General features: G+C 47.6%; 1 protein-coding gene across 1 annotated transcript in view; it reads left to right on the forward strand.

Moving 5' to 3' along the window:
* Positions 1–16769, forward strand: part of LOC133356475 (metabotropic glutamate receptor 7-like) — a 137639-nt gene that overhangs the window by 83105 nt on the left and 37765 nt on the right. Inside the window, exon 3 of the mRNA XM_061574006.1 lies at positions 5526–5665. Coding sequence (XP_061429990.1) covers positions 5526–5665 — 140 coding nt within the window. The remainder of the gene's footprint in view (positions 1–5525; positions 5666–16769) is intronic.

A 16769-nucleotide genomic window follows, 5' to 3' on the forward strand; every position in this document is an offset into this window, starting at 1 on the left:
CGTCGATGGCTTTCCAGTCAAAATAAGTTCACTAATTCTAGATTTGAAGCTTTCGTGACTGCAAGGATTCATATTCTTAGGTTTACCATATTTACCATTTTAATAAAAAGTGTGCCGTACTTGGCCCTTCCCCTCTTCAACCATTATATATACGGAGTGGTAGCTCTTGCAATCTCTCATTTACTTGATACGGCTGTCGTGGCTGTGACGGTTCCACCTGAAGACGGAAGCTTGTGTTGCCTCCGAAACGTCGTGATTTTTATTTTATTTTACTTTTATTAATTTGAATGTTTTACCTACGTGACTTTACCGAAAAAACCTAAGAATAAAGTTCACTAATTGTTAACTCGTGAGCATGTTTTCCGTGTATTGATACAAATATATTTCTTTAAAAGTGGGGAGCGTTGACGCAGTGTTCGATTCCTGCTCACGGCCAACACCTGTGACGATTATCTGAACCGGTACTGGACCCTCTCTAGGTAGACTCAGCCTCGAATAAGTACCTGGTCCGATCTGTAAAGTTTCCCGCTGTGGATACAAAGACGGCCGGGCGTGGAGTTGGCCACCCACTCCCTCGTGTGCCATGTCGGCCTTCATTGGTGCTCGCTAACATAACTTTCTGTAACAATCTGTACGAGTGATATGGGGGAATCTTTTTATTTTTACATCTAAACGCTGAATACCCCCCCCCCCCCCCATTTGTCTATGAAATGCATGTGCATAGGCTTCAAATGGCGCACAAATTATTCCGAGAGAAAGTGCTACGTGTAGCGACAGCCGCTAATTTTGTCACGATATTTTTAAGTGTTATGTTTATTTCTCGCTGACCTCACGCGTGCTTTCACCGCATTAATATTACATCAGAGAGATGTAGCTGCACTCAAAAGGTCCGTCCTCATGCATTGTTAATGTTTTATATCCCCCAGTAACTGTTACTTTGGCTGGAGTGACTGAGTAATTTTTTTAAAGCCATAAAGCAGCGGCAGCAGCAAACTCATAATGTGTAGCTTTTTTAGCATTCGCAGCGTTCCGTGTGCCTTTGTGTTTTCTACGATGTTACTTATTTCACAGCGGCGCTGGTGGCAGTAAGTTTGGGGAGCGGTGGCCCAGCGGTTAGCACGCTGCGCGACGACACCCGGCCACCCGGGTTTGATTCCCGCTCATGACCAACACCTGTGACCAGTATCTAAACCGGTCCCGGTCCTGCCCTAGGTCGACTCAGCCTCAAATGAGTACCTAGTGCGGTGTGTACATATCGCCACTGGGGAGACAAAGGCGGCCGGGCGTGGTGCTGGCCACCTACCTCCCGTGTGAGCCGTCATATGTGCTCGCTGACGGCACTTGCCCCAACAGTCTGTGAAGGCTACACGGGGAAATCGTTGTCTCTGTTCGTCATTTTTTATGTGGCTTTATGCTGACAGTGTTTTTTTTTTAATTATAATATCACCACAGTTGTAAAATTAGGATGACTACAATTACTCTGTTTCCCAGTCATCAGCAAACCCTTTTTTTATTTTCATCATGATTAATAATTTAAGTGTTGGGACGCTGTGGGGGTAGTGACTGTTGCAGACATTTTTTTGCATTTCACACCAAACCTGACAAGCTCCGCGCATTTTATCACACGATATCAGTGCAGCTTCGATTCGCAAACCTCTGGCTTCGATTGTTTTGGGAGTCGTCAGGATACTTCTGATGGCGTCGCCCAGGCAATGTTACGTCCGCCTGTCCGAGGCCACGTTACATAATGTTCATCGAAAGCTACAATATCGTTCAAATCAATGGCTGCCAAAAGCTCAGTGTAAGCTCACCAGTGCCTCTAGCAGGATCTGAACAGATTTGGAGCCTCTTTGGCGAGCGTAAAGTTGCAACATACGAGGGTTTATCCAAAAGTACCGTGACTGCTTTGATTTAAGCAAAGCAAAAGTGCGACGTTCCTCGTTAAATGCGTCTCCTTTAAAGTAGTATCTTCCTGAGCGAACACGATATTGATTCCAGCTTTCCTGCCATTTGTCAAGGCATCTCTGGCAATCTTATTTCGGGATGGCCCCTCCGATGACCACGGTTGGCTACATATGTTGCGAATAAAGTCAAACACACACAACGTGGCTTTGAGGTCCCGAGTTGATTTTTGATGATGGTTGCCACATTAACACATTCCTGCGGAGGGAGCTGGTAGGAACGTTGGGTTGCTCGGTCAATGGCCAGGGTCAACGGCGGCGTGGTGTATTCCGCAAATATGCCCGACTGTGAGGGCGGGCACAAGCCGGCGTGAGTAGGTTAAACGTTGAGTTTTATAAGGGCACCACGGGGTGACCAGCCCCTCCCCACCCAGCCCCACCCCTCCCATCCCCCACCCAGCCCCTCCCCACCCAGCCCCACCCCTCCCATCCCCCACCCAGCCCCTCCCCACCCAGCCCCTCCCCACCCTCCCCACCCAGCCCCTCCCCACCCTCCCCTCCCCACCCAGCCCCTCCCTGCACGACGGACGCAATAATCCCCTGTGGGCTGGTGTAAGCAGGAGGTTCCTACCAGTATGAAATCTTTTTAGTTTACTTCTATTGAGCGTTTCAGACTACACAACTGCTATACACGACTGCACCATTTCACTATACAACTGACACTATACCACACCACTAAAGTACTGACACCACTTCACTGCACAAATATACTACACCACTACACTTTCATTCGTATCCTTACCTCATTCAATCAATGAATCACTCATTGAGTTTACTCAATCCTCTTAATTCCTTCATTTCTCATTTATCTCTCATTCAATCATGCACTCTCTCGTTTATGCGTTCGTTCTTAATTTTCTCACTTGTGCTTCATTCATTTACTCATTCCTCAATGGTTCATTCAAGTTAACTCTTTCGTTCTCCCCCTCGTCTGTTCGTTGATTCATTTGCACCACACAATGTGTTTTGGCGAACAGCAGCAAACATTTAAATTTGTAATGCACATCAGCATCTTCAGGCAGTTATCGAATGAATGTCACAATACATATGAACAGCATTGCGTCAACGATCTTTTAAGAACAAAATGTAATTTTAGAAGTTAATTTTTCTAACATCAACCCGCATTCCAATCACTCATTCTTTTAATCAATTCTCAATCTTGCATCATTAACACATTCCGTCCAGCACCTCCCCAGCAACCTCCCCGATGCTGTTGCTCTAAACAGCGTTGCTAGGGACACCGCTACTAGTGATGCTGTTGCTATGAACAGCGTTGCTAGGGACACCGTTGCTAGTGATGCTGTTGCTATGAACAGCGTCGCTAGGGACACCGCTACTAGTGATGCTGTTGCTATGAACAGCGTTGCTAGGGACACTGTTGCTAGCGATGCTGTTGCTATGAACAGCGTTGCTAGGGACACCGTTACTAGCGATGCTGTTGCTCTAAACAGCTTTGCTAGGGACACCGTTGCTAGCGATGCTGTTGCTATGAACAGCGTTGCTAGGGACACCGTTGCTAGCGATGCTGTTGCTATGAACAGCGTCGCTAGGGACACCGCTACTAGTGATGCTGTTGCTATGAACAGCGTTGCTAGGGACACTGTTGCTAGCGATGCTGTTGCTAGGGACGCCTGTCGCTAGGCGGGACGTTTGGACCTCGCGGCCAACAGATAATACACTTGATTTCGTAGTGCACATAAGCGCGGTAGCTTAACAGGGTTTTGAATTATGTAGTCCAGATAAGTGTTTTTTTTTTCGCTGATAACTCAGCAACTGAAGTTCATAGATGTGTAGTGAGTTCAATTGAGTCGCAGACGTCGTCCCCGTATTTGGAGACTCGTTGAACATAGAACGTAGACGGATGGTTTCTTTTAGAATGAACAACAACAACAACGCCGGTCCCTATCTGGGACCCTGCTGATATTCTCCGAGGGTTCTGGAAGGTGGGCGTGGCCAAGGGCAGAGATGACCACGCCCACCTTCCAGAACCCTCGGGAAGGATCTGGGTCCCAACCACGTGACCACACATAGCCCCATCGCGACCAATATTATTCATAATAAAGGTCTTTTGGGGTTAGATCGCGTTATTTATAAATGTGTCGTAACCCTCCTCCACCACCCGACACGGCCAAACAGTAAAACAAGTGTCACGTTTAAAAAAGGCAAATAGTTCACTACTTTAGCCCACCGGTGTGTGTTGAAGAGTGAATCAACATCATTTACAATATCAACTTTTGTCAATTTGAAAAAGTGCATCCACGCTAAAAAAAATCACCTCCATGTGCCATACAGTGTGCGTCAGAATCCAAAGCACTCGTGTGTGTAACTCTAACGGGAAAATGTTATTGCTTAAACATAGTATTATATATGCGTCGTACATACGACTATATAATTCAAAATACTCTTAAAGGGGTTGTGCTGAGGTCTGCTGATAAAGAAGCCACGTATCATAAACGCTAATTTGCTTTTTTGCCAAGCTCCCGAGTACAGGAGCCGATGTTTATTACCCACGGATCTGCGAAGCCATGCAGGCATCGTGCCACAAAGGGCCCTTACCTCATTCCGAGTAAAAGTCCGACGTCTTCGCGTGCATTTGCTGCTTTGTCATGGACCACTGAGACCTGTGTTGGCCCATTTCTCAATGTGGGCCTCACCCATGAGCATGTGTCCCCGAAGAAGCCTGGCCCTACGTGAACCCGGTGCGCACGTATCGTTCTTGTGCTTATTTGCGCAAGAAAGCATCACCAACTTTTCGCAGTAGCGAGGCAATGTTGCTTGCTGCTCTGTGCGTAATCCAATTTGAGTGACTCGCAGTATGATTTTTCAGCATTGGGAATGCGTTAGGTCAATACCGTGGGTTCGATTCGGACCCTGACGCCTGCTGTGCATTTGGAGTTTGCATGTCTATCTGTCCCTGTGGTCGCGTAGATGTTTTCTCCGGGTCCTCCGGTTTTCCCCTCCGCAATTCGAATCAACATCAACGCGTTTTGAGTATTTGGCTGCTGTTGTATTTCCACGTGATAAGCCACTTGGTTGAGCTATCATTTGTGGCCAGGTGGCTTCTGAACAAAAATCAACACAGCTCAGCGAACGGCTCCTGCACGCCGTGGAGGCTGCTGCTGCTGTAGTAGAAGCAGCCCCCCCCCCGTGCCCCCCCCCCGTGCCCCCCCCCCCCTCCCGTGCTTTGTAACGTTCTGACCCCCGTTGCCCCATACTGGACATGCTTGAGGAACAAAAAAAATCTGTGTAGCTCATCGGATCCCCTCCGGTACAAAATATTCTGATCCTGTCTTCTTGGTTCTTTCGGTAAAGTCACGTAGAATGGAAATAATAAAATAATAAAAATAAAACATAATGAAATAATTATTTTATAATAAAATAAAACATACTAATAAAATAAACATAATAAAATAATGTATTTTATTACGTTTGATTTTTATTATTTTATTATTTCCATTCTACGTGACTTTACCGAAAGAACCAAGAAGATGAATCCCTGCGGTCACGAAAGCTTTAAATCGAAAACAATTCTGATCCTGATTTGTCGTCGCGGGTGCGTTGCAGGCAGCGCCGGCACCTCGGTGCTGTTCAACGAGAATGGCGACGCCCCCGGACGCTACGACATCTTCCAGTACCAGCTCACCAACACCAGCAGCCCCGGCTACAAGGTCATCGGCCAGTGGATTGACCTGCTCAAACTGGACGTAAGTCCTCGTCCGCCTCGCCGTCAACATCGAGATGCCCCCCTCCACCCCTCCCCCCACCACCACCACCACCCTTGCCCCCCCCCCCACTCTCTCCGCGCTCTCACCGTACTCCCAGCAATCAGCGCACAAATAATCACGAAATTGCCGGAGAGGGGCGAGGGAGCCGCAAACCATTTGCTGGATTGCTCCGGATCAGTGTCGAGCGCCAGTGGAGGCAGCAGACACGCCGAGCATGTGGCTGTGTGGTTTGGTTGTTTTGTGCACCGCGCCCGAACTTTTAGCTCGTCAGTGTACGAGGAATAATGATTGTAATAATATTGATGATGATGATGGTGATAGACCCGTCGATGATTAAGACACAACGTGAGAATATGACGTGCTGGAATCGGCATGAAGGCTGTGTTCAGTGGCGGTGCTAGGTATATATTTATTTATTTAATTAATAAATAAGTAAACATGCAAACATTTAGGCACCCAAGAAGCCCACGTGGCCCCCTTATGCATGAAACATCGGTGTGCGGAAAATACCAGCTCCAGTTCAGATCTGAATACACGTTACAAGCTGCGTCATGTCACTCATCTTTCTCTTTCCTGTGTTTCTGTTGCCTTGCCTCGCTCCATCTCTGTCTCTTTGCAACAGCTCTCTCGTTTCACTATAACTCTCTCTCTCTCGTCATCAGTATCATCTCTCTCCCACTCATCTCGCTCCAACACTGTCTCTTGCCAACTGCTCTCCCGTTCCACTATAACTCTCTCTCTCTCGTCATCAGTATCATCTCTCTCCCACCCATCTCGCTCCATCTCTGTCTCTTGTCAACTGCTCTCTCGTTCAACTACAACTCTCTTTCGTCATCAGTATCATCTCTCTCCCACTCATCTCGCTCCAACTCTGTCTCTTGCCAACTGCTCTCTCGTTCCACTGCAACTCTCTCTCGTCATCAGTATCATCTTTCTCCCACTCATCTCGCTCCAACTCTGTCTATTATCAACAGCTCTCTCGTTCAACTACATCTCTCTCTCGTCATCAGTATCATCTCTCATTCCACTCATTTCGCTCCAACTCTGTCTATTGTCAACTGTTCTCTCGTTCAACTACAACTCTATCTCGTCATCAGTATCATCTCTCATTCCACTCATTTCGCTCCAACTCTGTCTATTGTCAACTGCTCTCTCGTTCAACTACATCTCTCTCTCGTCATCAGTATCATCTCTCATTCCACTCATTTCGCTCCAACTCTGTCTATTGTCAACTGTTCTCTCGTTCAACTACATCTCTCTCGTCATCAGTATCATCTCTCATTCCACTCATCTCGCTCCAACTCTGTCTCTTGTCTACAACTTTTTAGCCATTTCTCGAACAATTTCTAGCACCCACGCTCCCCCCACCCCCGCCCCCTCGCCGCCGAGAAGCGTTCTGCTCGTTATAACAATTGATTTGCGGCCGTGTTAAAACAAACGCATCTCACGTGATAAAAACGTGTCAACATCGACGGTGCAACAACGCTGAGCGTAATCTTTGATTCTTCTTCTGCGAGCCAAGTTGATTTCCATTGAGCCTAGCAGCCCTGCTCAGGCAGATAGTTGTTTTTGTCATTATCTGTCCCTGTCTGAAGATAGCCGGAGGCATTGGCCTTTCAAGCTGATAAGCTCTACATCAAAAACATTGTTTTAAGCCCAAGTGTTTGCCCTACTGGAAAATCACTTTCAGCCTGTGCACAGACGTACGCGCGTGTGTGTGTGCGTGTTGTTTGTGGCACAGTTGCTAATAGACTGCTTACTGGTTTGCGAGTCCAGCCACCAGAAAATTCTAGCGCAGCGGTTAGAGAGTTACACTTTGACCCCGGCTATCCCAGTTCGATTCCCACTCACGGCCACGAACACCGGTGCCGATTATCTGAACCGGTCCGGGGTCTACTCTGAGGTCGACTCAGCCTCAAATGAGTACCTGGTTGCTCATACCGATGAGAAGTGTTGAAATTAACTGATTACAATTCGCTACCCCATCCATCAGTGTCGGCTCTGGATTCAGAAGACATGACCGGGAATCAAGCCGAGAATGTTGATTGATACACAACCCTCTATCAAAGACAAATACAAGTATTCACCATATAGCCTTTGGCAGACTGTTGGGGCAAGTGCTATTAGCGAGCACCTATGAAGGCTGGCATAGCACACGAAGGGGTATGTGGCCAGCACCACGCCCTGCCACCTTTGTCTCCCCAGTGGCAATGTTTATACTTTGCACAAGGTACTAATGTGAGGCTGAGTCGACCTAGGGGAGGCTCAGGACAGGTTTTAGATTAATGTAACTGTGTTGGTCATGAGTGGGATCGAACTCAGGTTGCAGCGCAATGCGCTATCCGTTGCACTACCACTCCCCAAAGACAAAGATCCCCCATATAGCCTTAACACATTTTTGGGGTAAGTGCTGTTAGCGAGCACCTGTGAACCCCGACAAATTGCACAAATGGGGCGGTGTGGCCAGCTGCCTTTGTCTCCCCAGCGCCGATGTTTACACACCGCACTGGGTGCTCATTTTAGGCTGGGTCGATCTAGGGGAAGGCTTAGGGCTGATTCTGACACAGCGTCGGAAGTGGGACTAACCACTGCGCCACCATTCAGCTGCGATCCTGCCTGCCGAACACCACAGACAAAGATGACCCTTATAGCCCTTGACAGACTCTTGGGGCAAGTGCTGTGCTCGAGCACTCACGCGTAGACACAAACACACACACACGTGGCAAGTGCGCATGCAGTGCTATACATTTTAATTGTGGCGACGTAAATACCGCGCCTTTAATGAGCTAATTAGCAATGCTCGTAATGAACGTGATTTATGCGCTGTGCATTTGTGTCGAGCGCTGTAGCCCAAACTGTACACACATTTACCACTTAATAATGCACCGCCTGGCGAATTCATTGGCTGTAGGGAAATAATGGGCTTGCCCATACTCCAAACGTTGTTCCACATTAATTCGACCTGTTTAAATATGTATGCTCAGGGAGAGGTTACCGCAGAGGCTGCTGTTAATTAGAGCGGGCGATACTTAATAATCATAATAATTACTTGATATTTAACTGCGGGGCGTGCACTTGTTTTCCCAAATCCTTTTAGACGTCATAATAATCATGGCAATTAAGCAAAATTAACAGGCACGTGCCCGCTCTCAATGCGGAGGCAGATTTGTTTTAATAATGCCATCAAATACCTTGCTCGCGACAGGTAATTGGGGCAGAGGTAATTGTGTTTGTTTGGGTAACGCCACCTTGCCCCAAGGGGCGGGTGTCAAACGAGATTGTGAGCTGCACGGGCCACGTGCGTTTCTTCGTTCGATTGGACATGATGTGCAAACACATTGCCTCACCGCCCCAACCCTCGGTGTAGCCCTCACGACAACCTGAACGTAATGTATCATGATTATGTAACTGCAATGTATCACGTGTTGCAGTATGATGTAGAGCATCGACTACAATTTCGTATTCAGGTGATCAAGCCCAGACAGCCGCGTCACGAGCAGCGGAATGTGTCACCGTCGCTGCGATCTCTCTTTCGTATTTGTCCAACTTTCACACTTGAACTAGACATTAAAAAAATTATTAAATGAAACTAAACTATTTTAATTGTACCATGTACGTTAAACTTCTTTCGCACCGTACCGAGCCAACCATGCAAATCGGAGATGCGGTAAGGCCCCACTGAGCTATGGAGCTCTTTATCAGAAGCAACCGGGCAACAAATCGTAGCTCTACGAGGTGACGGCTCATCGTCACGTGGACATTTATAGCAGCCAAATACTTTTAATGTGGATGGAAAAACCGGTGGAGCCCGGAGAAAATTCCACGCGACCACGGGGAGAGAGACGCGCAAACTCCAGATATAGAGCGGCAGGCGTCAGGGTCGAGATTGAACCCACGACCTCCTGCGTACCAGGCGAGGGGGTTAACATCTCCTCGCCACGGTGGCCAGGAGATGTCAACTCAGGTAAAAAATGAAATTAAAATTAATAAAAAAAAAATATTATATTATTTTATTATATTATTTTATTTTTATTAATTTTATTAATTTTTGTTAATTTTTTTACCTTCGTGACTTTACCGAAAGAACTAAGAGTATGAATCCTTGCAGTCGCGAAAGCTTCAAATCTAGAATGTCAACTCAGGTGGGGGGAAGGGGCGGTGGTAACCGTGACAGTGCTACTACAGCGGTGATGGAGTTCTCTCACAACGTGAGCGATATATTTCTTTAAAAATTTACTTTTGAGAGCCATCGGCTGCTGAGAGCCATCGGTTCCGTCGCTCAAGCGGTGGGCCCGTCACTCACTCGCGTTGTGCCTTTCCCATCTTTCTCCACAATTGCCGTCTCGAGTTGCGGACGCGTCTATTAATCCTCGGTAGATTCATCCCGCGTGTCCTCCATACCTCTTTGCGCTGAACAAAAGTAAAGAAAAATGTGTCTGTAGAATGTTTCCCGGTGGGTAAGGAAGTATCAACAGGATTCACGTTTGTTGTTGTTGTTGGCACGCGCACGTCTTGTGTACCTGTGTGTGTCTCTGTGTGTGTGAGTGTGTCTGTGTGTGTGTGGGGAGCGGTAGTGTAGTGGTTAGCGCGCTGCGCTATGAACCCGGCGACCCGAGTTCGATTCCCGCTCACGGCCAACACCAGTGACGATTATCTGAACTGGTCCCGGGCCTCCCCTAGGTCGACTCAGCCTCAAATGAATACCTGGTGCGGTGTGTAAACATGGCCACTGGGGAGACAAAGGCGGCCGGGCGTGGTGTTGGCCACCCACCCCCTTCGTGTGCCGTTCCGGCCTTCATAGGTGCTCGCTAACAGCACTTGCCCCTAAAGTCTGCTAAGGCTATCTTTGTATTGTATTGTTGTGAGTGTGGCAGTGTAGTGGATAGCGCGCTGCGCTCCGAAACCGGCGACCCGAGTTCCGTTCCCGCTCACGGTCAAGAGCAGTGACGATTATCTGAATTGGTCATGGGCCTCCCCTAGGTCGACTCAGCCTCAAATGAATACCTGATGTGGTGTGTAAACATCGACACTGGGTATACAAAGGCAGCCGGGCGTGGTGTTGGCCATCCACCGCGTTGTGTGCCATAGCGGCCTTCACAGGTGCTCGCTAACAGCACTTGCCCCAACAGTCTCTTAAGGCTATCGGAGGGATCTTTGTCTTTGTCTTGCAAGACATGGCACCTGGGTCTCTCCCATGACCCCGTGTCGGCTAGCTTTCGACACTTTACATGGCCTCAAAGTGCACCTAGCCTGGCACCAGCATTCTGGTGACGTCCCCACCACTTAGTGGCCAATGGTGGCTTTTGTTGCTGTGCAAGACATTGGTAGCAGTTGCGTAGCAGTTACCCGGTGACCCGGATTCGATTCCCGTTCGTGACCAATAACAGTGGCATTTCTCTCAACCGACCCTGTGACTCCCTCTGGTGTCGTGTGCAAATTTCATCAGCACGAGGGAGACCAAGGCGGCCGGGCGTGGTGTTGGCCAACACCACTTCTCAATAGGTGTTCCCCGTGAAGGGCTTTATGGGTGCTGGCTAACAGCACTTTTTAAATCCTTTATATTAAGTTCACTTGCTTGCTTGCTTGCACGCTTACGACCGTGCAAATCTTTCGGTCGTTTTTTAACCCACTTCCCGTGATCCAATCGAGCTGACATTTTGCACACAGACTCGTTCTGCGTAACAATTTATTTTCGTGAAAAAAATTTCCCAAAATTTTCCACTTTTTAGGGAAAAAATAATTTCATATTTAATTTAAAATACCAATGTGATAAAAATGAAACACTTACTCAAGAAAAACAGAAATGAATAATAAAATAAAACTGATGCCACGCATATAAAGGATTTATAGTGAAAAACTTTGTTTTTACGGGTTAACTTTTTTCCAACTGTCTGTTAAAGCCGCACCTCCGATTGCGGGGTTGGCTACTCACGGTGCAAAAGGAGTTCAATATTAATTTTGATTTAAAGCTTTCGTGACTGCAGGGATTCATATTCTTGGTTCTTTCGGTAAAGTCACGTAGAAGGGAAATAATAAATAATAAAAATAAAACAATAAAGTATCACGACGTTTCGATAGCAACACAAGCAATCATCACCAGGTGTGAAAACCACGGCAAGAAAATTTGAAAAAAGTTAAGTAAAAAAAACACTTTTTTCAAAATTTCTTGCTGCGGTTTTCACAGCTGGTGATGGATGCTTGTGTTGCAATCGAAACGTCGTGAGAATTTAATTGTTTTATTTTAATTATTGTATCATTTCTCTTCTCCGTGACTTTACCGAAAAAACCAAGAATATGAGTTCAACATACACACGCACATACGTGCAAAAGCTACGCGGTGAATCCTTATCCGTGTGCGCAAGGCTTGCGGGCATTTATCTGTCGTGCAATTTGCATCCAAAAAGTGCCAACACGATCAGAAATCTTTACTCCGGCACCAGCTGCACCGACAAGGATGTAAATTTCAAACGGGTGGGGCAATTCCTCAGCTTGCCTCCCTTTCGAATGTTCAGGGATATCACATTAGCTCACGGCCTTCATCAGCAGAAATACGGCTCGCTGTTTGCGGATAATGCGATTTGCATGCGGGAACGCGCGTCCACGCCCGGTGTGCAATCAAATCGTCAGGATGAAGTGATGCTTGCTCAATCAGATGGAATGCAGTCACGAGCCGTAACCATTTCAGGGATACGACTGAAAAAACACACCGGCGTGTTGTTGTTGTTGCTGTTGTTGTTGTTGTCAGTTTCTTCCATCGTCTGCTTTTCCCAGTTGCTTTTGTCCAGTTGGGTGGCAAAACGATTCCATCCTAACCCAGGCTCTCAATGCATAGGCACAGGTCACGTGTGGTGGGGTAAAGTGTGGGCACTAGCACCTCTTTTCCCGAGATGTCTCGCCGGAATGGAAGAGTAGGCCTAGACACCCTCTCGAGTTCGCCCCTCTCGTGGGAGCCCTTCCGCCAGCAGTAACGTGATGTTAATTCTAGATTTGAAGCTTTCGTGACTGCAAGGATTCATACTCTTAGTTCTTTCGGTAAAGTCACGTAGGTAAAAAATTTAATGAATAAAAATAAAAATAAATAAAATCACGACGTTTCGGAGGAAACACAAGTCTCCGTCATGATGACGGAGACTTGTGTTGCCTCCGAAACGTCGTTATTTTATTGTTTTTAATTTTATTAATTTAAATTTCATTATTTACCTACGTGACTTTACCGAAAGAACTAAGAGTATAACGTGATGTTAAAATAAAATTTCCAAAACACAGCATCGTACTTAAAATCAAAAACCGAATCTTTTTCACAATAAGCACCTATAAAGCGAGCTGGAAGCCTAATCTGGCTTTGCACAGCATCTACATCTACCCACATCTTTATACAAATGTGCATATGCATACATAGAAACAATAAATAGTATGTGTATTGTAACATACGCAGAATGGATCCATGGCACGTGCAGTTGGGCATTAAAACGATTAGGATGTGATGCAAGTGAGGTTTGGCCAAAGCAGTCCCAGGAAATGGCATCTTGTGTTCAGGTGGCAGAAATCAACTTGAACGGACATCTGGCACCGGTATTGTTGTGTTCAACCACTTACTCGCTCGCCCACTCATTCACTAATTCAATGTGCCGAGTTAGTTTCGAACTCACCCAACTCACTCACCCAACCAGCCACCCACCCACCCACCCACTTGACTTGCTACATGTCTGGGGTTGGCTTGGAACAGGCCATGAATGAGCACTCTTTCGCAGAACACCGTCGCAGTTTTGATAATCGTAGACCGATGCCAGGAGTCGGCAACCAAAACAACAACAATAGACATTTCTCTTTGCTTCTTTCGGTAAAGTCTCCGAAAAAAGAAAATCAAATAATAATGATAATAATCAAATAAGAGTAATTCCTGCAGTCATGTAAGCTTCAAATCAAGAGAAATATTTTTCGAATTCTGTACAACAACAACAAAAACAAATCAATATTTCAAGAGCCGCTACGCACTGTGTGATGAAAACTAGACGGTGGTCCTTAATAAATAAAGTCACAGAAAGGTCTTTAATAAGAGGCCGCCTCTTATTAAAGATGTGGCTTCGGAGCCGAAGGTTTACGACCCCTGAACATGGCTAAAGGAGAAAAATGAATGGAACTAAACTATAAAGGCTCGCTGAGCTATGTAGCTCTTTTTCGGAAGGAACCTGGCTATCACAAATGACAGCTCACAAATGACAGCTCAACGAAGTGACTTATCACGTGGCAAAGAATAGCAGCCAAACACTCTGAACGCGTGGTGTTGATTATAAATGTGGAGGGAAAAACCGGAGGACCCGGAGAAAAATCCACGCGACCGCGGGGAGAGACACACGCAAACTCCAATTATACAGCAGCAGGCGTCAGGGTCAGGATCGAACCCACGAGCTCCTGTAGACCAGGCGAGGTAGTTGACATCTCGCCGCCACGGTTTTAGATGTCAGGAGTGAGATGTGTCCGGGTTTCAGGTCTGCGGTGGAAAAGAGATCAACCACGGATTTAAGTCACCTCCAATGAGAACGATTGGCTACGTAGGGTGCGAACAAAGTTCAACATACGTGTAATAAAAGACTTCGTCACACACTGCTGGCCTCCGTTGCTCTTTTATTTAGCTTCCTTCTCGCACCCCGCTGGTCCTGACAGCGGACCAGCGTCTCCTCGCGCGTGCCCCTCACTCGCTTCCTCGTCAGCTCCTCCGGCTCCCCCACTCCGCACACCGCTGGCCGACGGGCGTTCCGAAGCTCTTCCAGCCACGTGGCTGATGGCGCGGATCCCCTCCGGCCACCCAACGTGGTTCAGCTTCTTCACTCCAACAACTGACCCGGAGCCCTTCCAGGCTTCCACCTATATCCCCTTCACCACGTGATCCTGTCTCCTCCCCTTCCGGATCGTCACATCCGGCCTTCCCATAGCGCCCTGCTGGCTCCACCCCCGTTCACCTCGCTTCCGATTGGACCCGAGGTGAACGGCGGGCCCTCCCATACGCCCTCCATACTGGGCTCCGCCCCCCAATACCCCGGGCCGTATGATTGGGCCAGAGCCCAGCAGCGAACCCCGTTTACGCTCGCATGACATACGTAAGGCGCTGGGCGAGATGTTGGGGATATTTAAAAGCACCCGATAAACGCAAATCCACATTCCCCAAATCCGTATTCCCTTGTCCCCCACACGAGCCAGACGTCTTGCGGAAGCCACGCAGACTCTACCGCAACCGTGTGAAATGTACGCGGATGAATTAGTATGCCCCAACAGATTCCGTTCTCTGTTTGTTTTGAGTATTTTTTGCGGGGAGTAAATTGATTAATGCCGTGTTTGCCAAAGCGTAAACAATTGCGGTGGGCTGCCTTCTGTTCATGTATATGCTAATCAGTCATAATCATAAAGCCTACTCCACTTGTGGGGAGTGCACGTGGAAATGCCGTGCAACTTTTTCTCTGTTTGTTTTGTAATAATTGCTTTGTTTCAACATTGATTATCGCGGTATACACGATTAACACCGTACTAAAATCGTACAGACGGCGCATTACGGGCAACTCCGCGAGTGGCTACGCATGTGGCCTGCAAACCAGCACAGCGAGAGTTTGCGTGGGTCGCAGCACACATTCGGGGAAACTTCACTGCCTACCCACGGACGGCGTGTGGTTGCCGTGCCCTGTTGGCCAGGGTAAGTAAGGCAGTTGATTAAGCGGGTTCGTCCCCATCTGTATCGGGATTGAGTGCAACCCGCTCCCCAGTCCCTGCACACTCGTGGGCTTTTGTGGCGCCGCAGGTAACGAGATGTTAATTACCTCGCCTGGTGTACAGGAGGTCGTGGGTTCGATCCCAACCCTGACACCTGCTGCTGTATATTTGAAATTTGCGTATCTCTCTCTCATCATCATATTCACTGTGGCTTGGATATGTTAACTACCTCGCCTGGTGTACAGGAGGTTGTGGGTTCGATCCCGACCCTGACGCCTGCTGCTGTATATTTGAAGTTTGCGTGTCTCTCTCTCATCATTATCACGGTGGCTAGGAGATGTTAACTACTTCACCTGGTGTACAGGAGGTCGTGGGTTCGATCCCGACGCTGACGCCTGCTGCTGTATATTTGAAGTTTGCGTGTGTGTCTCTCTCTCCCCTCGAATGGCGTGTGGATTTTAGGGTCCACTTTTGGCAAGGCGCGGAACGAGCGCCGTTATAGCGCGGCACGTGCCCATCGTAACGGGGAACGTGTGCGGTTGTAACGGGGAATGCGTACCGTGATAACGCACGACACGCCGGTGGTTATAACGCTGTGTCTGAGCAGTCGACGAGAGGTTTGGGGACCCTGGGCACGCACGCTGGATGGCACGTAGCAACACAGTGTTGTCCCACGGTTGTTGCTCACATTAAATTATAATCACGAGGGTTATCGTGACCCCGTGTTACGCACAGATGGGCTGACAGACAGCGAATGCGTAAAAGCTTTTAACCTTAGTTGCTAAGCTCTAAATATATAAAGTGGTTGATCTACCGCAGGTAAGCCTGCATGTTGAATTTCGTTCGCATCGTTCGTAGCCACCCGCGCTAATCGGATGTGCGGGGTAAGGACAACAAAGACTAAATATAATTCATCATCATTATGAGCAGCAGCAGCGATGATTAAATCCATACTCTTTGGTTCTTTCGGTAAAGTCACGTAGGTGAAAATATTGAGAATAAAAATAAGAAATACAAATAACTAAATTAAATCACGACATTTCGGAAGCAACACAAGTTTCCGTCATCAGGTGGGACAACCACAGCAAGATCAAATCCACTGCTGGATGAGGGCCTTACCCTCACACACCCACTCACTTCATCTATCATCTGCTCACCTCAACCACCCACTCACTACCAAACAGTCTACCACCCGCTCCTTCACTCATCCACTCACTCACCCACTCACCTATCTAATCACTCACTCACCCACTCGCCATCTATTCACTCACTTACCCACTCACTCACCTACTCACCATCTATTCACTCACTTACCCACTCACTAACCTACTCACCCATCTATTCACTCACTCACCCATCTATTCACTTACTCACCCGCTTA

Source organism: Lethenteron reissneri, chromosome 54, assembly GCF_015708825.2.
Source record: "Lethenteron reissneri isolate LAM-NWPU_2019-01 chromosome 54, ASM1570882v1, whole genome shotgun sequence".
In the NCBI taxonomy this organism is placed as follows: Eukaryota; Metazoa; Chordata; class Hyperoartia; order Petromyzontiformes; family Petromyzontidae; genus Lethenteron; species Lethenteron reissneri.